Below are 25900 nucleotides of genomic sequence, written 5' to 3' on the forward strand. Positions count from 1 at the left end.
CAGCTTCTGCGGCGGCGAGTGGCCGTGTTTAAGCTACTGTCAACACGATCAATTAAAGCATACGTACCCAACGACTTTCTACAATATTCCAGTATTGCCTACATGATAATCTGTCTATGTCAGTGTGCGTACACTTAACATTGGAGTTGCAGGCATATTACCTTTGTATGTTGGCATGCTTTTACATGTGAACCGCATGTTACAAACTGGTAACCAGAATTTAATTTTTTCATTCCAGTTACGGTTTCGGTTCATGGGTGACAAGAACTTAGCGTCACCGGTAATGTACCGGTTACGGTTCCAGAAAAAAATTCTGTTCCAAGCGGTTATCTGTTTCGCTCCAGTTTCAGTCCCTGTTATGGGGTTAACGCGATTTTTGTCCTGCGATTTTTTATAGTGTGAAATTCCATTTTCTCATTTGATCTTCGAAATTTGCGACAGTTTTCGCATATTTTTTTTTAGCTATTACAAAAGTAAAATAAATGCAATGGTTAGAAGCATCCATATAGTTTGATGCTTCTATCTAACCATTCCATTTATTTTTAGTGGCTATTCCTTCCTGGACTTGACATAGTTTTTATTTTTTATTTTTTTACTTTGTTGTTCACTATTACCAAAGTAGTAAGCTACATGTTTTGCAATGCAATGGGGCAAATCCAACGTGAATTTTTTGTTTCCATAAAAAAATGGAAATTTTTTTTTTCTTTATTTTGTTCATTGGGCATCTCCAGAGACGCGTCGCGTCTTCCCTTCACTCCCAATGTGAGGGGGTGAAGGAGCACAGTGTCGCCTCATGCGTCGAAGATGAGCTTTAACTTGCGGAAGCAAAACAAAAACAAATGTATCCTTGGTTTTCCCAATTTGTGCCCACAAAACTTGTTCACTGTTCGGAAATCGAGGGTGCTTAAAACGGGAGGAAAATACATGAAAAATGTTTCGTTCCGTGGTATACCGTTCGTAAAATGGGGGAATTCATAAATCGAGGGTTGACTGTATACACAGGGTGTCCCAGCTAAATGCAAATAGGTTTTTAAAAAATTATATATCACTTTTTTCGGGATAAAATCAATTGCAATAGGGCATATGCTGAAGGCCACTTCTTAGGAGGGCACCAATGCCCTAATGTCTTAATTAACTTTTTAATTATAAAAGTTGTCCCAATGAGAACATCTGGTCCCTTCGGATACCACTGCCGTTTTCAGAGCAAAAATCCGTTCCATAGATCGTCTGCAAAATATTCGTGAAGGAACACCATTTCTTTCTTAATTTTGTTCATGGCGCATCTCCAGAGATGCGTCTTCCCTTCACTCCCAATGTGAGATGGTGAAGGAGCACAGTGTCGCCTCATGTGTCCTGAAAAAAGATTAAAAGAAAACAGAAAATGCAACCAAGATGATGGCACTTCTGATAGCGTCACCCAACACATTTGTTTTGTTTTGTTTCCGCAAGTTAAAGCTCATCTTGACGCATGAGGCGGCACTGTGCTGGTCCGCCCTCTCACATTGGGATTGAAGGGGAGGTGTGTCTCTGGAGATGCATAATGAACAAAATGAAGAAAAAACTGGTGTTCCTTCACAAATTTCTGCGGATGATCTATCGAACAGATTTTTGATCTGGAAATGGCTACAGTATCAGGTGACCAAAGAGACGAGATGTTCTCATTGGGACAACTTTGTAGCTTTTATAATTAAAAAGTTAACTAGAACGTTGCCTTAGCAGTTTGCTGGTGCCCTCCTCAGGAGTGCCCTTCAACATATGCTATATTGCAATTCATTTCATCTTGTAAAAAGTGATATATATATTTTTTTAAAATATACGTTTGCAGCTATCTGGGACACACTGTATATATATATATATATATATATATAGGTGCAACCTTTGCACCTCTTTTGTCCTGATGAAGACAGTGCCACTGTCGAAACGTCGACCGTTCTTTTATAATCTGTGTGTTACATTACCCATTAAATAAATTAGTTTTTGTTAACTTTCCTGTAATCTTTCATCCACGTCTTATTATTTTACTTTTATTCAACTTCGTAGCCGTCTGATATATTAACCTCTTCGACCTATATATATATATATATATATGCCGAAAGAAATGGGTTTGGGAGATTGCGAAATTAAATACGTACTAGAAGTGTCGAGAGGCAGACAAAAAAGGTATGGTAAGTAAGAAAAAGGGGTAAGTTATTTATTTGTATGTGAAAAGTTAAACCGTACATCAACGTTGCTTCGGCGGCTCTGCCTTCGTCAGGACTGATGAATGTGCTTATCAGTGTGCTTATCATACAGTTTGCCTGTCACACTCTGTGTACTTACAATATGGAAATATTCACAGAGTATATTTTCTAATGTGCTCCTCTATCATTGTCACCATCATTTCATTTTGTAGGGCCAGTTTGGTGAACACCAGTCTTCTGAAAACTTTCAATCAGTGTGACTCTCGAGTGCGCCCTCTGCTCTTAGCGGCACGTACTTGGTTCCGTGCGCATGGCCTCCTGGACAGCACAAAATGCTTCAGCGCATATGCTGTGTCCCTCCTGGTGTGCTTCTACCTCCAGTCTGTTGATCCTCCTGTTCTGCCAACCTTAGAACAATTGGCAGAGCTGCATTCTAGGGCTGGTGGCAAACCTGAATTTGCAGATGGGTACAGGTGTGACTTTGCACAGGACAGGAGTCTTTTGCCCTCTTCGGATAACACTGCAGATTTGGGTAGGTGTATCACGAATACAGTAGCATTTGTTTCCATTTGAGCTTTCATAATGTGCATTACGGACTACAACTTGTCTACAAGAAATTCCTGTAACACAAAGGTATGCCAAAAAAGAAAAAGGGGGGGAGGGGAAAGAAAGCAATTCATATCTGTTTACACCTGCAGAATGGTGGATGCATACTGCGAATCAGTTTTTCTGTCTTGTCAACAGCATCTACAGCCTGCATGCAACGAAGCATAAATAGAAATACTGTTTAGCTCAATGTAGCTTAGTTTAGCTTAATAATAATAGGTAGCCTGTCGAAAGCAGAAGGGTCTGTGTGTATCTGTTTTCTGTTCATAGATCTCAACAGAAAGGAAACGATAGAAGCAAAAACCTCAGGGCTCGAGCCGTCGATATTTTGAACATAGACTGTTTCTGTACTGGGCACTGTCCTCATCATTCTATATAAACGGTCGATGGATTATGTGTTGAGGAAATGTGTGACATCAGACTCTCTTTGTGGAGTGAAAAATCTGACCACTGTCGCAGTGACTAATGAGGAATATTTGTCTTTCAGGCACTTTGCTATGAAATGGGTTACTGACAATGGTATATTGATTATTAAAGCAGATTAGAAAAAAGAAAGTTGTGACAAAGACAGCGGAGGAAAAAAACTGCTACCTAGAAGCAAATTCTCTCTCTCTCCCTCTTTTGTTCGTTTTGATAGTGAGGGCTTGAGATGGAAGAGATAGTGAAATGGTTAGTACAGAAGAGAAAGGTTAGCAAGAGTTAGAGGAAAATCTGACAAATTAATGCCAAATGGGTGGATGGTATTGGGCTCACATATGCAGTATCCAGCATCACATACTACATTGAATACACTTCAGTATTGCTCTATGCAGTACATTTGTGAGACCAGGCAACAAATGAGTTGTCGCCTTACTTGTTGCAGAATTGACACTCCAAACAAACTCTCCAATGCAGTTTCTGAACATTTTAACATTCCAGGCCATAAACATTTGACCTCTGGATTCAGGTCCACACATGACAGACATGATGGGAATCGTTTCATAAATTCGATACCATGCACTGGTCTGTGCCCTATAAACAGTATATCACCGTACCTGCTTCTTATCTAGTTATTCAGATTTGATAATTTTACTGGGAGGTGTACAGTCACCGACTGATTTTTCTGACTGCTAGGTACCATGAAATCAGTCAGATTTTCTGGGAAGTCCCAAGTTTTAAAGAATGGTATCAGCTCACTTTACTTTGAAAGTCTTCACTCAGAACATTTAAAGTGGATTTAAATAAGTATCTATCGTATGTGCTTTGCAGCACGAACGTGCAATAATGTATTGCAGCGAATTTCAGCGAGTGCAGTACTGTTGTTGTACATGCCCTTCAGTGTAGTCACTGCAACAAGGATTGCGACTCTGGACAAGGGTGCATCAACGACATCCTCCTGTGCTATCGTTTTCACCCTTTTTACTACATTGTTTTTTAGGGGTGTGCGAGTACCAAATTCTGGACTGCGAATAGTTTTCGAATATTTAAAATTCACTGCGAATAGTTTTCGAATATCTAAAGTTCACTGCGAATCGAGTACGAATAGTTGGAATCAGGATTTCGAATACTTTCGAGTAATAAGAACTAACACGTCACACATTTCTTATTTATTTTCTTCCCACAAATGTACATTTTGGAGACTCTCAAACACACTGAAATAGTTGAACCTTCACTTGGTTTTAAATTCAGGCAGTCTTGGCACACTGAGGTACACTTAACACAACACTTCTTAGCCCAGTCTAAGCACACTGGAATACTCTGTTCAGTTGTTGTTCAACAGTTCACAGGTTGTCGTGCAGAAATGTCAGCTGCCTGACATGCTCAGGGAGTAAGGCAGCTCTGCATGGTGTAGCAACATTTCCTGCTGCTGAGAATGCCCGTTCACTGGAAGCTGACGTTGCTGGAATGGCGAGGTACTTGCGTGCTAGCCTGGATGTAGATTGGAAATTTATCCAGTGGTACGTTCCAGTCTTTCACCATGTCGCGGAGAACCGATGATATTTGCGTCGCAGTATGCCTTCCCGAAAAACTACGCGTGTCCAAGTTGTACCTCTTCACTTGAAAGCTGTGATCGACGAAGTGGCACGTTAGCCTTATGAAGCTGGCGTTCGAGCGTGACGTCCATATGTCGGACGTGAATGACATGGACTCAACACCATTTTGTAAGGCGGTTTCGAGTTCTGCTTGAACTTCTCTCCTTGTGTCGTGAAAGAGTTTCGGTACTAGCGTCCGGGATAGCGTCGTTCTTGAAGGAGGGCAGTAGTCTGGTACCGCTTCGGCCAGAAGTTCTCGAAACCCGCGATCCTCGACCACACTGTACGGTTGGTAGTCTAGGGCTATCATGCGTGCCACTTTGACATCCAATGCTTCTTTACGAGCACGTGGCAGCTGTCTCTTTGTGGCGAACTTGTCGATTCTTTGCTGTTCCGCCTTCTTAGCCTCATGTTTCTTCTTAAACTCAGCATAAAGTAGGTGATGTCGCTTCAGATGATTCACGAGGCTGGTTGTGGACCCCAATGGTGTTTGGATGCACGCAGAGCACCGGTTGCAACTAGCAGAAACTGCCGATTCTTTTTGGAAGTAGTCCCACACGGCGCTTCTGTTCGTTCGCTTCGCTGCTGCGTCATCCTGCACAACTTCACAACCGTATCCATCATCCTGCAGTTTTTCAGTTGTACACACACAGCCGAACTTGCCATGCCCTGCGCGACTCGTGACTGCGTCTCAACGGTTTCACCAGTTGCACGTGGTTTCGCTTTGGGAGAGGAGTGGCGAGGAGAAAGCTCACGCGCGGTGACGTCACCACGCAGCGTTACCAGCCTAGCAGCACGCGCGAGTGTCTTCGCGTGCATCTCTGCCGGTGGGCAGATACTCGAAAAATATTCGAAAATTGCGAATAGCGAATATCCTTTGCGAATATCAACCGAATATAGCGTATTACTCGATTCGTATTCGAAAATTCGAGTACTCGCACACCCCTATTGTTTTTACTATGTTAATGCAAACGCTGCTGAACGTTACGTCTTGTCCCATCAATCTCGATCGTCGATGAATTTCAGTCTTCGCCTCTACTAAACACTTCTGTCACAGCAACAGCACTAACGTCCTCACATTACGTTGTGGACAACGTTTCAGTATTTCCAATACTCGAAGACATTCAAAGATTACCTCTTGCGATGTGTCTGAAGTGGAGCATTTGGATTTTGTTCCTCAGCTCCGCCTCCCCAGATGCACGTGCTGCGTTTCTGCGCATGTCTCATGTCGGGAATGGCCTTCGTTTCCTAACACATTACGAAATATCAAGCCTGGGATTACATTGTTCTGCTGCATTGTTGGTGTTTGATGACAGTAAGTTCCAAAAACCATGCATGCTCAAGCAGAAATCGTCCGAAGCTGCAAGTGCTTCTGACGCGCTGGTAGCTCCACACATTCGTCGTCCGAGTCCGACGATAGTCTTCTCACCATTTGCAAGGACATCGTTCACAATTTCATCTTTGGTCAAACTGCCAGCAACAGCATCGTCAACTGTGACATAGCCTGCAAGTTGCGCTGAAGAAGGCAGGAGACCACGGGAATGGCTTCTTGGTCGAATGGATTTCTTCTGGGTCGATTACGGAGTCGGCATGGCAGCTTGGCGTACAGCGCTGAAGCACAGCGTTTAGTGTGAGACAGGTGCTTGTTTGAAGCTTGAAGGAAGAGACATGGCATCACAGCACAGCGCTGACAACCATAGCAATGCGAGCACGCCTATTCTTCTTAGGGTGTGTTCCAAAACTAACTCTCGAGTAGGAGTTGGTCACGTGACAAAGTTGTACCATGTGACCCTGGGAATAAGGGAACCCTCCCGTAGGTTGTGGAATGGGCGCAAGTATGATTCTTGACATGGCAACAGCAGATGACAGTGACATTTGAGCCCCGGGACATCAGAACCGTTGGTCGTTGCTTCGCTTTAGTGTGACAGTGTTGACTTCATTATGGGGTCATCTGGATGTGTTCGTAAAGCATTGCCACCATTAATTAGGGGTATTTACTATGCATTCCGAGAAACGGTAGCGCTGTGCTGGTCCGCAGCTAGCTCTAAAACGCGTAGAAGCAGCTTTCGACGTTCACATGCAATGACCAGATGTGTGTTGTATGTATGGTTCCGTGCATGTTGCTCTGAAGAAAACATGACTAGCAAAATCCGCACTGGAACTTTCCTGCGTCCTCTTTGACGCAGCCGAGCTGAGCAGCACCAAAAGCAGACGGCCATAGATTTCAGTGCAGACGACAGCTTTGACGTCACTACTCTTAGCTACCCCTGTCTGATAGGGGGTAGAGGGAGTCTATTTCGAGTAAGTGACCCTCTTCTGGAACGGTGGTCGTGCGTCATCTAGTAGGTTTTGGAACGTGGAGAGTAGTTAATGAGGGCGGGTTATCCCCTAGATTTCATCAGGGGGGTAGTCAGGAGGTTGCTGAGGAGTAAGAGTAAGCCGATTGTAACATCACAAAGGTGGCTGTGTCGGTTAAGAGGAAATTGGGATCTCTCCCTGTTCTTGTGAATGGTGAAACCAGGGAAGGCAGATGTACAGTACGGCATAGGTACAAACAGGTTCAGTGCACAGTGGGAGTGGTCTATTCCATTCCGCTTGGATGCGGGACGTGTTACATAGGGGAGACGGGGCGGTGCGTAAACGAGCGCTCGCGAGAGCACGCCAACAACGTAAAGAACATCTGGCATCTCGCATCTGGCCGAGCATGTAATAGGGTGCGGCTGTGAAACAGATTTTGGAGCGACCGAGCTTAAGTATAAGTCGAATGATGTTTCTGTCAGGCAGATTGTGGAAATGCAGCCCATTGAAGAACAAGGTCAAGACTGTGTTATTGTACCCTCAGAGGAAGTAGGAAGAAGTGATGAAGAAGGGCTGTTGGTTCTGATGATTTCAGTCATTGTTATCAGTAGCTACTCCTTACTCTCGGGTCGACCAGAACACAGCCTTAGCTGTAGAGTGGTGCCACACTTTGCCTTCTTTGTCCATGTGATCATCCGGGTGCACGCTGTTTGCAGAGGTTCGCTGAGATCTCGTGCCATCCGAATTATGGGATAGGTGCGCGACAGCTTCCGAATTAGCGAATGTTTCTTACCATGGACTGATGTAGGCATCTGTCGGGACCGTGCGAGTCGTCAGAATTATCCGCATTAACGGGGTGTCAAATTACCAAAGTTTTACTGTACATGTGTAGCTATACTTGTAGTTTCCCCATGTACATGTATAGAAGACATGTATAGAAGCACCATAAGAGGGAAATCCTCTACAATAACTTTAAAAAAAAATGTTGGGTCTTCATTGTCAGGGGTTGTGGTAGAATTTCATCCCGCCTCAGATTTGTGCGTTTGTTAGATTGCTGAAAATTCCTGGTTTGCTTGTTTTGCAGGAAAGCTGCTTGAAGGCTTTTTTGAGTTCCTGTTTGGTTTCAACTACAGAGATGATGCAATGATTGTACAGAGTGCCACTATCATGCCCAGATCCACCCTCTATGCAATGCTGGATGGTACGAATAGTTTTTTCTTCGAGGTGAGTTAACCTTTTCTTACCTGTGCGTCCATTGTGGGCCATCATGGGTACCACGCGGTATAGACCTGCTTATATTTGTTATAATATACAACAGGTTCGGTAAAGGAGCAGCGGAATCACCCACCGTTCTTCTGGAGAATGTGCCCCAAAACTGTTTATTTCAACGTCTTTTTTTCCTTCCCCTGTTCCTTTCCTCTTCAACCTCTACATTTATAAACAAGGGGGCGCATCTGTGCATGTGCATGGAGTAGACGTCGCTAGTGGGCCAAAAGGAGCACAAAAACGCATGGTGTGTACGGCGTATTTGGCCTTTCTGTACCGCATAGCACATCCAATGCTACACCACTTTGCAGCGTGCCTTTAATAATGACCAAAAACACTCAGTGACTTGAGGGTGGCGTGATTTTTGCAATTTTAACTATGGCGTCACACAGTGAAGTGAGTCTATATGGTCTCTATGGTCTATATCGGAATATTGTTAAAAACGAGCTACCTGCAAAATTGCCGCTCGGGATCGCGTCAACGAAGTAGAACCGCCTCTGAACATGCACGTTTGTTGCGAGCGCAAAAGCATTTTATCTAGCTCTAAATTGACAGCGCCTTGTGTTGAAAGCTTTTTCAAGGACAACATAACCGCCGATACCACGTCAGATTCCTCACCTTTTGAGATTGACGACTTCGTCCATTGCCGTAGTCACCATCATCCTCACTATCAGAACTGCATTGTCCATCATAACGCCCCCCCCCCCCAGGGTAATTCGGCGATGCGTGTTTGGGTGGCGACAGGCGACTGTCTGCAAACACACATTTTGGAAACCATGGTACTTTGCAACGAGGTTTTGCACCAGTACAAAATCTGTCGAGAACATGCACCTTGAGCCACGTGTCTTCCCTCGTCAAAACGCGTTTTGGAACCACAGACGCTATTGTAGCACCGGTAGCATGCAGCAAACGAGAAAAAAAGAAAAGAAAGCTTGAGGGCGAGAGAACGATGTGGAGAGGGGACACCATCCTCTACTTCTCCGTAGTCGCCTCCGCCTTAGTCGTGTGCGCATAAACGCACTGCGTTCTCACTTTAATGCTCACGGAGGCTAAGGCTCTTGAAAAGACCACCGTAATTCGGTTTCAGTGAAAAGGTGCAATCTTGCTTTTCGATTTTAATGCGTTTTATAGGCCGCCGGGAGAATTCTGACCGCTATACACGAGCAGTCGCTTTCGCAGCGATCGTTATATTGATGTCTTGATGTGAACCAGCAATTTGATCGTAATATCGGAGTTATCATTATATCGAAGATAGTAATAAACGGGCTCGACTGTAGAATATAACTGAGCAACGTGTCAGCATTGCGTGTTTTGAATGTCTGGGATTTTGAACCATTGTATCCTTAACTGCAGATGCATACATACACAACCTAAAATTAGATTTTAGATTCTTAACTGTAGGATTTTTGGATACCCCCTGCACATGGGAGTAGTGGGACATGTAAATGGACATCTTCTGTGATACATGTGAACTGGAATTTGGCAAGTACCCTAACTTCCTCCTTAAACTTGCATATGTAATCCAAGGAATGTCAGACAGGAGGCCTATTTGTTAGAGCTGGGTGAATAGCAAAATTTTCATTGTGAATCGAATACGAATATTGCGACACACTGCGAATATATTTCGAATATTTTTGTTGCAGTTGCAAATCGAATCGAATAGTTGTTGATGGCAGTTCGAATATTTCAAATAGCTAATTCTTGTCACAGCATGTCCATCAGCAAACAGCTAGTATACTGCTCATCCATGGCATTTTCGGTCAGAATATTTAAAAAAGTAAAAGAAAAGGCTCCTTTACTTCAGCCTTTGGCATGTGCATTATGTTGCTGGGATAAAATACAGTGAAACCCGCGTATAACAATATTGACGGTAATCGCGAATTCCATCGTTATACGGGGTACATCGTTAAACGAGGGCTGACCTAAATAGCGCGTCCCCGAAAAGTCGCGCGCCACCTCACGTGTATCGAAAAAGAAAGAAAAACAAACAAACAGGTGCTAAAAAAAACTGTGACAACGAAGCTGTGTGACATCGCAGTGGCTTAGGAAAACAGCGATCAGAACTCGTGGAGGGAACCAGACAACATAGCAGGACAACCTCTGGCAACACTACACGTCACCATTCCGCAAGTCGGCTTCACCTAACGCCTGCGTGCTTTAGGAGAAGCTCGCTTTAGAACACTGTCGCGCGACTCGCGGGTGGAAAGCACGTGCTAGACCTTTTGAATCATCTCGCGAATTTGAGCAGCATTGGCCAAATACGGAGACATAAAAGCGTTACCACCTACCTCTTTCACTGACAGTATCGGAAAATAAACAGTCTTGCCTCAATTTTTATTTTGGTTTAATTCTTTTGATGTGAATTTCGGATGATACGAATTTTTTCGCTACCCGGTTACGCGCACGGGACAGCGTCCAACATCGTTATACGAGTACTCGGAACCGCGGTCCCCATCGCTATACGCGGGTCGTTTCCCCATAGAACCAATGTATATTTTGACGGTAAAATCATGAACCATCGTTTTACGAGGGATATCGTTATCCGCGGGTTTTACTGTATGTTGACAGTGGGAGTCTGCAGCAATGCGTATTCTTTAGTTTTGAAGCTACATCAGCTTACAAACTACACTGGTATGAATATTTCCCTCTATTGCTGAATACAGTTGTAGAAGCTGTGAGTATGTTTATTGGGTTGGGTTTATTAGTGTACATTGTACATTAGGGACTACAATAATATTTAGTGGAGATGCACATTCACACACACACACACATGTACAGGGTGTTTTTTTTTTATTAGTTACATAATTTTTATTTAAAAACTAGCAGAGCAGAATAGACACCTTTTTTGCAGTTAAGTTGTATGGCCAGGTGAACATTCTTTCGAAGGAAGTATGTAACTACAAGATCGCAAATTACCTAAAATTCATTAATTAACTCTTCAATTAGGGGATTTTGCACAAAAACGAGCTAACACAATGAGGAATATTTCTTGTTGAAAAAACCCTTAAGCACCTACGTGTGTTGAAATATCCATCGCTGAATTTCGCTGTGCAAATGAGTCGAAACAAGAACTACACGCTTTTCAAGTGCAGAAAGAGCAACAGGCAATCCACGTGAGAGGGCCACATGCTTTGGAGCGATGGAGTTGATTGGTGTAGGAATTAATCTTTTGGCCAGATAGACCGCTCTTCGATCCAGATAAGGCGAAGGTCGCGTCCTTTCTGCACTTGAAAAGTGTGTAGTTCTTGTTTCGGCTCATTTGCATAGCAAAATTCACCGATGGATATCTGCACAGGTGCGCGTTTTAAGCATTTTTTAAATACAGAATCGCTTTCAGCGATGAATATCTTCCGTTCCGCTATATCGCTTTTGCGTGAAAACCTCTAATTAAAGGGTTAATTAATGAATTATAGGTATTTAATGACCTTCTAGTTCCAGTGGAATCTCTTCAAACGGAACATGAAGGGACCGGAAAACTCTGTTCCGTTTATCAAGAGTTCCATTTACTGAGTTGCCTTCGATTCCAAGTTGCAAAATGAATTATTCCGCCTTTGCATGAATGATCGGTCCGTTGATTGAGATACTCTGACTGCAGGCATGCCTTATCCACACTACAAAGCATTTTTCCAGTTCCTCTTGGTCGCCGTGTCGAAGTCTTTTCTTTCGGCTCCAAATCATGAAGAACTAAACACATCGCACAGCTTGTCCTTTTACTTTTGCAGAAGAATTCTTGCTAGCATGCTTTTTGGCATTCCATAGTTTGCCGCAAGCGCCATTTTAGCATCGCAGCCATTCTCAAAATCGTTTGTAGCTTCAATCTTCCTCTGAAGAAGAAGGGCATGATGTATACGCTTCTCCTGTCACCTGTGAAATTCTGTGACCTGTCGAGTTGTCCTACATGCCGAAAATGACCTTACGACGTCGACCGTCGATGCATGCCAGTACCAACATGGGTACTCGTGAGAGATATCGTCGAGAACAGAAGGAGCGTTACCACCAGAGCTGTACAGTAACCCATTAAATGTGATTGAGTTACCGCAAGTAATTACTTTTTGTGTAACTACTGTAGCCAACTACTTTCTGAAACTTGTATCTGTAACTGTAATTTAATTACGTTTTCGGGTACCTTGTACTGAGGAAAGTTACTTCTTCAATCCTGGGGTGGAACCAATCCAATGATTCCAATGATAACTTTAAAAAAATGTCCTGGTGTTCAGAACAAATTTGCCAGCAATGAGTAACTGGGAGCAACTGAGACGTAATCCAATAACATTTCACTAGTAATTTTAACTAATTGAGGTGCATTTCTGTCTATGTAACTTTTCCAGTAGATTCGTTACTTTTAGAGCCATGTAGTTCTAAGTTAGTTACAGGTTGTCAGTAACTTATACAGCTCTGGTCACCACTAAGCTCAGCTGCAAGGGCAGACGTGCTGTTGCACCGGGTACAAGGAAAACAGGCGAAAAATAATCTACTTTCTGCCACAATGGGAGACACTTGCATTCTGTGATCTAGTGCGGCAAAGCGTGTCCTCGTTTTCTCGTTTAAAAAAACTATGAAATAAACTTGACCCAGCAAGTAAAGTGCCCCTTTAGGCACTTTTCGGCACCTATTTTTGAAAAAAGCACTAATTGCAATAAAACGCAAAAAGGCATTAACATCAGGGTACTAGTGGGTCCCCTTCGACCTGATTCACGCTTGGAACATCAAAAGGCACCATCTGTACGACTGCCAACAAAAAGGCATATCTAGTCTATGTATCATGTCTAGGGATCATACAGTAAAATAAAGCCCCCTTCATTCAAGAGTGCAGTACAAGGAAGTCTCACACTTTAGGTATAAATTGTGCAGCTGAAGGCTTTGCTTTCACTACACTAACTACAGTAAGCAGTACGGCACTACAGTAACGGTAAACAAAGTGGTGAAGGCGAAGTACAGCCCTCAGGCCATACAGGAGCAGCGATTGCACTCCCACACAATGCGAAGGCGCAAGCCCTGAGTGCCGCTGTCAGGAAAGATCTAGAAAATTTGTGGGTAGTATTTGGTGCAGTGGAGCAGCCAGGGTGAGCACCACTCCACTCTGCACCGAAACATAGAAGATATTCTATTCTGATCGAAATTCTCGCGAAAGAGGACCCAAAGCTGTCCCCTTAGCCTACAAAACCTTCATTGAAACGAAGAAGAAAGATCTCGCACCTCGCCCGGAAATATGGCAAAATATGCATATGAATGCATTTTCATGCAGAATATGCCATAACGTGTGAAATATGAATACAGTAAAATCTCATTAATTTGGATATCAAGGAACCGCAAAAAAAATCTGAATTATCAGGGTTTCCGAAATAACGAATTTACGCCAAAAAACGCTGATCTTTATTTTTTTTACATGTGCTGCACTCACACAGGTTTATTTCTCAAAAAACTGGTCAATAGTTGCCTGTTTCCCAGATGTTTGCACGCGAATAACAAGTTTCCAGACGCCCACAAGCAGTTCCTCAGCACACGCAAACTTTTTGGCTTGGGCGCACATCAGAGGTCCACTGAGCGAGTTTAAACACTCCCATTGAGGTACAAACGCCACGAGGAGCAGCGAGGAAGGCGCTGTGCATGCAATAAGAGAGGGAGAGAGAAGGAGATTGGGTGATGACCTCTCTCGATAGGAGCTTGCGGCAGCCGATTTTCCGGGTGGGATCTGAATGGGAGTTTAATGCACCGCTCTTTTTCGCATTTGTGACAGCCAAATGTCCAGCCCGAAATCCGAATTATGCGGAGCCCGCTGAATTTTTTTACAAATTAATAAGTGCTTCCTGCCATAGAAATACATGGTAGTTATACCAACTGGAGGAGCCGAATTATCCGAAATTCCGAATTAATGGGGGCCGAACTAATGAGATTTTACTGTATCTATGTGCCATAGAACCTTTGTAATCAGTCCCATACCATGATCAAAAGTGTTCTTTACCTTCCAAATGCCAAACCATATGGAGAAAAAACATGCTCTACTGATAACATATTCCAGTAGTTCACATGACTGACTGGTTCATGGCACGAATTCTAAGGCAAATGCCACCTCAATTTTTCTCCTTCACTTCTAATGGTAGTGCCTTTTTTTGATACAAGAGCATGAATTGCATGATGGGAAGCCTAACTAAGCAGATTGATTGTGCTATAAATAACTATTTTTGGCATTAGTGCCTATTGTGGCATAACTGCTTCTAACCTGCTGTATTTGTAAAAACATACAGCAGCAAAATCAGATAAGGCTTGTGAAAGGTGTTGTTTTGTGTGACCTGGCCATGCTGCTTTGAACTCATGTATTGGTTGAAAGGGCATATTTCACAAAAGTGCTGATAAACAACATCCGTGAGGGTGGATTTAAAGGGACTATCGCATCTGGAAATGGGTGTATGAGACTAGTACAGTAATGTTTGGCACAGCTTCAAACTCTACTTGGCCAAGTTTCTCTTCCAAAAACAGCTTACATACTGTAAACTAACCTAAAGTAGAACTTTTTCACGAAATTAAAGTTCGGCGAAATATAGGTAGCAGGGATGAAAAAGTATGGGCACTGGAGTTGGTGACGATATGAGTTCCACAAAGACAAATCGACTTACCTGACAACCTTTATTCTCACAAACTTGTTCGTGTGAAACATTTCTACAGTGGACTCTCGTTAATTCGAACTCGAGGGGGCCGCGGTATTTGTTCGAATAAACCGGAGTTCGAACTAACGGGAGACTCTCTCCTGGAAGGGGGCTTGTGCGCAGGGAGAGCATGCAGATGTGTCGCGACGCACTTCGAGTCGTATTTTACGTTCGCGGTACCGGTGTCACTTCAAGACGCATTTGTATTGGCGTAATTCAAATCGTTACTGCTGCCGAACTCCGCCGCTACCGTCGTTACGTTCCCGATGCCGAACCGAAGTTACGGCGGAGAAAACTCCCACAGCGTCACGGCCGCGCGTTACGACTTTGAAGGAAATACAGGACTTACATGTTCACAAGAATTCACTTACAGAAATTATGAAGCGACTTAAGGTTGAGGGCAGTGAGTATTTCGCTCTGCAACTGTTTCTTTTAGCGGGACTGTTAGCATCGCTTTTGATTCGGACACAAGTTCAAGAGTGGCATCCGCATTTTTCTCGGAAGAAAAATGGCGCACCGTCATAACCGGCTCCGATGCTACATCAGACGCACTTGGTAAAGGCACTGGATCGCGAGACAGGTTCGTGGCTTGAGTCGTCTGAACCTCCGGCGCTAAGCCGGCGCACGCGGCGTCGATGATGTCCGCGTCAGTTAAGAGCCCAGTCCACGCCGTCGTCTCTACTGACATGGTGCAAGTTAGGGAAACAAACGATGTCAGTGAACGGGTTGGAGAATGACATTGACACTCGCGAAGTCATAAAAATGAGTGACGGCATGCGCACACACCTCCTCCACCTTTGACGGCCTCAAGAGGAAGAGAGAGAAAGAGGAGAGGGACAAAGGGACCATGCAAGCGTTCGCGTAAACTCCTTCCTGTCGTGCAGAGGAGAGAGCGTCCTTGAACAGCGCAAAATGCGGAAAGAGGACGGGAAGTGTACGGAAGGTCAATAATCAGGGATATATGGGGCGCTGTGACCCGTTCCTGCCTGACGCGCGAGCGCTCCCAAGCAGCACAATGTACTGAAAGTCGAGTGCAATAGGGGTGGACGGGTAGGTGGAAGACCTTGAACAGACCCGTGAAACTAAAGAACATTGATAAGACACATACTGGCCACCCCCATTGCACTCGACTTTCAGTACATTGTGCTGCTTGGGGCTGTTGGTTCGAATTATGCGGTGTATACGCTCGTCTGTTTGAATTACCGGGAGTGTCTCCCCATTGATATACATGTGCTTTGGACGGGACTCGGACGAGATTTCGAATTATCCGGAGGTTCGAATTAAGCGATTTCGAATTAACGAGATTCTACTGTATAATTAAAACGTCGCCTTAACATCAGTAGCTTATTCGCATACTTTTCACTTGGCATTGCAGAGATACCTGCTTTCACAAAATCAGCACGTGTCTCATTATCACGGGATTGAAGTTCACGCTGAGTCTCTATAACCCTGCCGGCATGTAGAAGCTTCATGACACTGCCGGCAGTGTCATGAACCGCCGATCACCCCGATCCAGCGATTTCCGCTTCCGTCCGCTTCCACACGAATTCCACAGAAGTCATTTTTAACACCCTGTTTTGTTCCTATACAACTGCTAAGTAGGCCAGTAAGATGGACCATGAGAAGTACTTCACACCACAGAGTCATAATTATCGCAGAAGTCAAATTTAAAGTACTCCGCAAAAAACTACCGTGCGCAACGGTGGTGGAGAGCAGTACCAGACTGTGATCTGCCTGGAACCTCATGCTGACGTTACAAGGATCACGCTCGCTGATTGGTTCAGAGAAATGTTTTATTTATTTATTTTTGATTGTACCTCAAGTGCCCTCGCGGGGCGTTACATGAGGGGGGAACAAACTCACACATAAACATTCATGAACATGCTAAATGCACATAAAAGCAAGAACTTGCGGTAGTGGCGGCAAGGTCAAAAACCAAACACAACAACCAGATCAAAAACCAAAGTATGTAGACAACCTGCTACGAAATACAGCAGCGTCAGAGACTGAGACGAGAGACTGGGGAAGGTCATTCCAAGCAGCTTGTAGTATGGGGAAAATAAGAATACAAAAAATAAGAAGTGCGACACGATATGGGCATTACTTTACATGAATGATCACACCTTGCTGAGATGTAATGAGCTGGGGCAACAAAGGAGGGACGGATAGAAGAGTTGTAATAGAATTTACGAAAAAGACAGAGTCAAAAGAAAGTTCTATGAAGTGAGAGCAGAGGCAAATGAATTGACGACTTGTGAGATGTAATGCTTGAAGGATAGGAGTAGTCAGAGAGAATAAAACGAGTTGCACGGTTTCGGACAGATTCAAGGAGATTGATAAGGCTAGTTTGGTGGGGGTCCCAGATGGCCGAGGCATATTCTAGTTTGGGTCTGACTAATGTTTTGTAAGCAAGTAATTGGACATCGGTTGGTGCCTGTTTTAGATTGCGTCGAAGATAACCGAGCTTGCGGTTAGCATCATTCACGACATTGTGTATGTGGTCAGTCCAGGAGAGGTTAGTTGAAAAATTAAGACCCAGATATTTGTAACAGGAAGAAGAGGGAACGGGAGTGTGTCCAATGTGGTATTGGAACGTTAAGGGTTTTTTAGAGCGAGAAAAGGGAAGATGATGGCACTTTGCAGAGTTCAGGGGAAGAAGCCATGATGAACACCATGCAAGTACTGAGTCAAGGTCTTGCTGAAGGGCCAAATGGTCGGAATGAGTGTGGATGGGTCTGTAAACAACAGAATTATCTGCAAAGAGTCTGATAGAGGGTGTTAAAGAATCTGGAAGGTCGTTAATGAAGATAAGAAACAGAAGGGGTCCAAGATCAGAGCCTTGCGGAACACCAGAAGAAACAGGGACAAAGCAAGAAAGGGAGTTGTTTACAAGTGTGGCCTGTCTTCGATCGGAAAGATAGCACTGGATCCACAGGACAATATCCGGGTGAAGATTAAGTAATGACAGTTTATGGATAAGGCCACAGTGTGAAACAGAGTCAAACGCTTTCTTAAAATCTAGGAAGATGGCGTCTGTTTGTATACCACGGTCCATATTAGAATGTATGTCCGAGCTGAACAAAGACAGCATTGTTTCACACGATAGACCCTTACGGAAACCGTGCTGGTGTTTGACGAAAAAATTATTTTCAAGATGAGAGGAGATAGCCGAATAGATGACATGTTCAAGAATTTTACAGCATATGTTTGTTAAGGAGATAGGACGGTAATTTAAGGGAGACGACTTGTCGCCCTGTTTAAAAATGGGAATAACTTTCCCCTGTCGCCAGTCATGAGGTAGGTATGCGTGATGAAGTGATTGCATAAAAATGGCACACAAGTATAACGATGTGACTACCCTGGTATTCTTAAAGCATTTTAGTGTTGATGGAATCGGGTCCAGCTCAGGAGGATAACTTTAGGCCGTCAATTATCTTGATTATCCCGGCCACAGATCACAATTCACAATCACAATTTGAGATCACAATTTTCTCCATAGCTGTGAAACTAGTACTATTAGAAGTGGCTACGTTTGTGACGATGGGTATACTATCCTTCGTAAAAACAGTAGCAAAAGCTTCATTGAAGATGCAAGCGCAATCGGCATCATTTATCCTTGAGCCATCGGCATCAGTTGGGCTAATGGGTTCAACACGAGGGGGATTAATAACTCGCCAAAATTTGCGAGGGTTTGTTGATAGCATAGCTGGGAGTTCAGAGTTCTAAAAATCATGCCTAGCCTTGCGGAGAGCCCTAATATATTGACACGAGCATTCCCTATACTTTAAGTATGAGAGACTAGAACCAGTGCATTTTGCCCGACGAAATATACGTTGTTTCTTATTTTTAGGCTTTTTAAGGCGATTACAGTACGAAGGTTCCCTGAAGGCGGAGCGTATCGTAACGGATGGGACGTGTGCATCAATCAAATCGGCAAACTTGTTGTGAAAGAGCTGCCAATTTTCCTTCACGGAACGTTCATCGAAAGAACGCATGAAAAATGGGAAGTAGGAGTACAGTTCATTGTTAATTGTCAAAAAATCGGCACGGTCATATAGTTTAATTGTCTTACGCACCGGCTCTTTAACTGGACGGGGTAGTCGCAGCGGAACATGTATAGTTTTGTGGTCGCTAAGTGAGGTTGGAAATGAAACAGAACCAAAAATAGATGGGTCATTAACAAGTATTAAATCGAGGGTAGATGATGATGAACAAGCGATAAGAGTTGGTTCCCGTATTAACTGCGAAAGATCGAAGTTGAGACAAATATCCACAAAGCCAGATTCCTCTACAGATTTACCAGACGGGGCTGACCAATCTATACCTGGATAGTTAAAGTCACCAAAAATACAGGTTTTAGCATAAGGAAAATGAGTTATTAGCGAGGAGAGTACATCATTAAATAATGGCAGAAAACCAACAAAGTCAGGTGGCCTGTAGAAAACGACAACAAGGAGTTTGATATACGCAAATGATAACATGACACAGCACGTTTCCAAGGGAGACAAAATGTCAACCGGTGTACACTGTACGTCGCTTTTGATACCAATAAGAACGCCTCCACCACGACGTTGTCTGTTGTCTGCTACTCTGCTGTCGTCTGCTGCTTGGCTGTTCGTGGTTCTGAAAAAGCATTGCTCTTGTCTCGATCATGATTTGGCCACTCCTTCTATCCCCAATTCTCCGGGAGAACTGGCAAGACTAGTTTACGGTGGCAAAGGGACAAGGCGCTCACCCCCACTGACTGGCGAACCAGAACGAGTTCTCCTTGTAACGTCATCGGTGACATGGCATCATACCTTCTCCTCCGCGTTATACCCGGAGCGGCGAGTTAAGGGTGAATGTGCACACATCAAACCCCTTTGCGCTATTCAGCAAAATGACACACACACTTATCAGACGTCTTAATCTGAAAATTTTTTGGATGGCCCTCTATACTCCTTTAAGGTCCCACGAAATATTCCCGAATCACGTTCCCACACGAATTCGCGAATTAGTAAGACTGCGAAATTAACCACTTTTACTGTATTAAATACACAAGTTCTTAAGAATCACATTCCCTCTGTAGCTAAAGTAGCCCCAGCGATAGTAACATAACATCAGCACAGCACAGGCGATTGTCTCCGAGCTCGTCTGCTTCGCGTTCGCACAGCAATATACTAAGTGAAAAGTTATCGGTAAATACGCCGACTTTCGCTTCCCAGTGTGTGTTCTGACGCGACCGTGTTGTGTGGAACACGATGTTACACTCCTGGCTGTACGAACACGTCCAGCACTAACACAGAAGTGACATTCCACAAGCCAATCACAGATTCTCCGCGACCTGCTGACTCCTTTCAACCTGGTCATACCCACCTGCGAGTCAGTCACCAAAGGGTGGTCCATGATTGGCCTTCTCTGAATGATGTTTTCTCCAATTTCCAAAGAGGGAATTCCGGTATACCCTCAACATCCGTCGTCTGCTCTTGCCATGCGTTACATCAAATTGCACAGAAACTGCTCAGCTTACAGGGTTCGTATTGACCCAAAATTCAAGGAAGAATCAGACACTGTTTGAACATTTCTTTAAGTTTCGAACTATGTAATTCTGACACAGCTTGACATTGACATCCAGTTGCTTTTGCTTTAGGTGTGCATTCATTTTATCATCAAATACACAGCAACAAGCGTTCTTATCTACTTGGTGAATTACTCGTTCTAATTTCTTCACCATGTCTTGAATTTGGGGATGCAAATACAGCCGCTGAGTTTTTACGCAAGTGGAGCTCCAGGGATTTCACTATATTCACTATATAAGAACATTTGTTGGAGAATGTGAGCAACATTTACGGAAGAGCTGTAGGAGTCCACAAAGTCTCAGCTTCTGTTACTAGATCATGTTTCCTACACTGCTACTACTAGTAGTTTGTGAATTTTCACGCCTATGTCTACATATTCGCAATGTTAGGTTTCCTGCTGAGACGTAACCAGTGATGGAGAGCTGCCTTCACCTGCCGCTGATTGGGATACGTGCTTCGAGCATCGCAGATGACTCTTCAACGCCACTTTGCCGATTGTGGCAACGTTGATCTTCTTCGGATATAATATCATGCACCTTGCTCGGCGGGGATCACTTTGGTCTTGTCTGACCCAGCAGCCAGCTGCCTAACCAGACAGCATGTAACTTGCACTTTCCACATACCGTTTTGTTGGACCTGAATTTGAAGCATGAAATGTGTTGAAAGTTGGAGCAAGACGTGAACCACGACACGCAAGCCTTTGTGTGTGCAAAACCAAAAGTGTCCAACAGGGTTCTTCTCATCACAACAAACCCCAAGAGAGAGCACTCCTCCGTGCAAAGACTTCATGACTCTCCATCACTTGTACTGTGTTGATTTTCATTAGATTAACAAGCTCTGCTTACATTTTCAAGGAATACAAGGAGTGAGTCTACATTTAAGGGGTTGAAAAGCTTTTTTTAAGAAGTAACGGTAATCGACGATTTCGAGGACCTGTACGAACCCTGCACTTATTTGCGCCAGATTTTCGACATTGTTGTTGGTGAACGAGGAATAAAGTGGCACTATAGTTTCGAAATTGACTGGAACGGATGCGAGAGTCCCTTTAAGGTCAGTCACTGGTTCCGTAGTACAGTATACATTTGTTAACTTGAACCTGACGGGAACGCAAAATTTGATCAAATTATTCGAAGGTTCAAATAAAGAATAGGCGTAAAAGTGAACGAGGTCAATGTTACTTTTATTCGCGAAAATAGTCTGATCGTCTGCTGTCGCTTGTGCTTGAAATGTGCATCTAAAAACATGCCACGTATGGCGTTGTCTTCACAAGACAGAGTTCCAGGGCGGTGAGTCGGCCGCACTTCCGCACTTGGTCGCTCACTGCACACTTTTGACAGAATCGTCTTCAGTTTTGCTTCCACCATGTTTCGCGCAGCAGGACACGTTGCTCATAGTATCGGCTTTCATAAGTGGCCCATACACTTTAACGTTGCTGTCAACTTCCATTAAGTCATCGAACCTGATATGGCCAAGGATGTGTTGTTCATTGGACTCTTCTTTGAATAGGGTCAGGCCCAGCTTGAAAGGATTTGTGCAGTTTGCCATATTTCTTGGCTATCTCTTTTCGGCGGAGATGTCATTTCGCCACATCTTCGAGACCGTCTACGTTGGTGTCAATCGATAATGTCTTGTATGTGCCCCGTGTTGCCAATAGGCAGCCAGAGTTGCTGACTTTCTCCACAAAACGGAAAATACTGAAAGATTCCGTATGAAAGCCTGGTGAAATGTGAAACAAGAAACAGCGATACAAGAAAGAGGACATTTCATCCTTTCCTGGGACGATGTGGCGGGCCTGCCATTGATGACGCAATGCCAGCATGCAATTGGTGATCTAAAAGCATCATTACCTCCAGGAAATGGATATTGTATTGGTACTGTTCAGTTGCCATCCCGACGTAGCTTTAGGACAAACTTTTCTGTTCCTGTGTGCGGTGCAGTGCGGGTGCTGGTCTGTGGACACATTGGTCAAATTATACGATGTGGACGGCTTTGTGATTTGAATTAACTTCCTAATCAATAGATACATATTGGTGGTTGACAGGACCTTTGAACTTGGTTGAACTAAGCAAAAAGAAACACAAATAAAACTGCATGAATATATACATGGTGCCCCAGAAGACGTGTCACTGATTTATAATAATAAAAGCACTCTACCTAGAAACATTTGGATAATGGCATTTGTTCTTACTAGATTGTGCCACCCCCTGATGTGAATATCATCTAACCTAAGTTTTGTTATGTAAGTTTGTGAAACTGAACTCGAAAATTTGCCAAGTAAAGATGGCTTTTTTTACTCCACCAATGCGAACTGTGTGCCGAATTTGTTCAAGTTAATGATAATTAACACAAAATTGAAGGGCAGTTCCATCGGGGAAAAAATAGCCAAACATCATGCGTTTGGGAGCACAAACAGTCTAGCACTCGATGGCTTTTCTGCGCACCCTCGTTGTCAGTCTGCCGAAAGGAGGTTGCAAAACTTGGTCCACATTGGTATAGTAGGAGAGGCATGGCTTATCGCATCCGGCTTCTGTTGGGGTCATGCATTCCCTCTCCCAATTTCAAGAATTCATTCATCATTTCAAGAATCACTTTTTCTACTATTCCTGGACTGGGTTTAGCAACCTCTTTTCGTCAGACTTACAACGAAGGCGCTCAAAACGCTGTTTGGCAATGTTCACGATGTTCGGCTATTTTTCCGATGTGATAGCTCCTCAATATCCCTGTCAGTTATCATGAGCTTGAGTAAATTCGCATTCGTGCATCACATTGGTGGGATAAGAAAGCTACCTTTACTTGGCAATTTTTGAGTTTAGTAGAAGTTGACACAATAAAACTTAACTTACACTTACTTAAATTAGATGACATTCACATCAGTACGTGGCAAAAAGCTAGTAAGAACAAGTGCCGTTAACTGCGTGATTCTGGGTGGCATAGTTTTATTTTATTGTAGAATCATTTGTTTTGTGACACATAACAAAATTATAAGCTTGTCCCAATACTTTATCTGTCCTCTGCTACGTCTTCGTTACAGCACATCCTTTATGACGCTGTTCATATAGTTTCTGACATCAAAGAGCACATGGAGAATGTGTATAGCAGTCCAGTGGCCAATAGAGTCTGGAAGAACCTGTGCTGTATGTTGAGACACCTCTCTCAGTAAAAAACGTGGATTCTTACCTGTAGAGATAGTGGATACAACAGTCTGTCTTCCAACATTCTCCAGTTCAAGATTACTTCACTGAAATCTGCAGTCACTGAACTGAACTGAAGTTGGTGCTCAGAGACATACGACTGAGCTTTATACCCAAAGTTATAGAAATGGTGGTCGTGTCTTACTGGTTCCGCAATTTCATGTGAAGCCCGTCCTTTCTTTCGCTATCTGCAGTAGCGCTAGGAAGTTTCATCTCGTCATCAAGTTCAGTTAGTAGCCTAGCTTACATGCTTAGCCTACATGCTTAGACTTTGTTATTCGCTCCAAGGGTGAACGATGTGGGCGTGCTGCCAAGAAACGATGAACTACCGCAGTGTGGACGTGTCGTCTGCTTTTAAATGTTCATTCCATGTTCAGTGCAGTAGGTGGAGCATTGGAGAACAGTATCGTACCATCATGGCACAAGTGATCTTCCGGTGAATATACACGAGAATTACGAAAAAGAACCATCAACTCCGAACATCGGCCGGCGTGTTATCCACATTAGAATGGTGACTGTGTCGCCCCCTATAGGTCGACCTCGCAGCGAATAGAAACTTCTCTGCGCTATTCCTTGTGTAAGAAATAGCTAGTTCTGTGGCAAGAAAAGCATTGTGTTTGAGGTTTACTAGCTCATTGGACAGCTGTCATGTTAAGAGTCATTTAAATTGCTTCAGAAAGCTAGCCCTGATAATATAGTGTGCTACCATAGGTGAAGGGCTGACTTTTGTTGTTTATGTGGCATCACGAGAGGGCGGAACTGCTTTCTCAGCTTTACACATTTGTGGAGCCCAACAAGGAGAAAATGTACGATAATTTATGATGCCTGTAATTTTGTTTTTAGTGCCTTAATCGATATCTTTCTGCCATTTATAAGCGCCTCAAACGAAACATTTTTCGTGCCAAAATATCTGGGCTCTAGTGATATAGGTCTGTAATGCATGACAAGCATCTTGAATTACCATTTTTTTCTTACAGAAGAGCCCTGTGGCAATGCAAGACCCTTTCATCCTTCACAATAACGTGACAAGACTAGTGAAACCACAGGCGGTTGACGTCCTGATACAGAAAGCAGAAGCAGCACTCCAAGCCTGTCGTGACGGGAAGGACTTGGTGTGGCTCCTCTCTCAGCAACCAGTTCCACAAATACGTAAGACAGATATTTCCACCAAGGAAGTGGACGAGTATGCACTCATCTTATCCTCCAGTAATTCTGGCCGGTTCAAATATGACAGTGAAGAATGGCTCAATGAGGTGTGTTAATTGGTTGTGTAGTACTCATTTTGAAATGTGGAAGTTAAGATATGTATTTTCGCTGCACTTATGACATATGCCTACATGTCACTTATACAGGGTGTTTCACCTAGCATGATAAAAGCTAGTTTCAGACTTCAAACGGACGTTTCAGTGAGAGCAATTTGCCGGGTAAAAATTGGGTTTGGCCCCTAAAGAGGCAACCTTCAATTCGGGATGCAAATTTGGGGAGAAAAGGGTTAACCCCTAAAGCTTGAGGCTCTAGATATAACACACCACGTCTTGTTTTGTTAGCAGACTTATTAGGCTACAGCAGACTAAACTTAATGTGAATTCAGTTTTGACGAGGTTGTAATTACAGCTAATCATGGCTTATAATTTAGTTATATACAAGCAGTAACAATGGAGCTTTTGTGTCGCCAAAATCCAATTGTTCAGTTGCACATCACTTAGGACAAAAAGAATTGTGTCTGGCAACATCCGGTGTGACAGACGTCTTGATAGCTAGGGGTGAGCTTGAGTGAGTAGATTCGCACTTGCACCCGCACTGCACCAGCAGACGTCCAACCGCATGTGCACCAAGCAACCACAACATACTACAGTCGACTCACGTTTATCCGGACTTCATTTATCCGGATCCCGCAGTATCCGGACAAAAGGCACGGGAACGGATTTTCCTCCATGTATTTTGTTCTCGTTTATCCGGACTTCAGCTTCCGGACTCGACAAGAATTCCAGGGAACGAAGGTCAAAAATTCTTGTAATCCAGCTTCAGTTATCCGGACTACCGTGAGTAAGAGGAGACGCTGACCCCGCTTCATCACCCTTTTCGCTGTGTTGGGGTTATTCCCTTCACACGTTAGGGACCTACATTCCTCCGTAGGGGGGACAA

The 25900-nt window shown here is 43.7% G+C and overlaps 1 protein-coding gene across 2 annotated transcripts in view; it reads left to right on the forward strand.

Annotated features, from left to right (window-relative positions):
• Positions 1-25051, forward strand: part of LOC135391524 (speckle targeted PIP5K1A-regulated poly(A) polymerase-like) — a 50673-nt gene extending 25622 nt beyond the window's left edge. The window contains exons 6-8 of one of the 2 annotated variants that reach the window (XM_064621799.1): positions 2393-2712; positions 8181-8320; positions 24736-25051. In XM_064621799.1, coding sequence (XP_064477869.1) covers positions 2393-2712; positions 8181-8320; positions 24736-25017 — 742 coding nt within the window. In that variant the 3' untranslated portion in view covers positions 25018-25051. Of the gene's footprint in view, positions 1-2392; positions 2713-8180; positions 8321-24732 lie in introns of both variants that reach the window. The other variant, XM_064621797.1, reaches the window with a different exon arrangement.
• The last annotated feature ends 849 nt before the right edge of the window (positions 25052-25900 follow it).

The sequence above is a fragment of the Ornithodoros turicata genome, chromosome 4 (assembly GCF_037126465.1).
Source record: "Ornithodoros turicata isolate Travis chromosome 4, ASM3712646v1, whole genome shotgun sequence".
NCBI lineage: Eukaryota > Metazoa > Arthropoda > Arachnida > Ixodida > Argasidae > Ornithodoros > Ornithodoros turicata.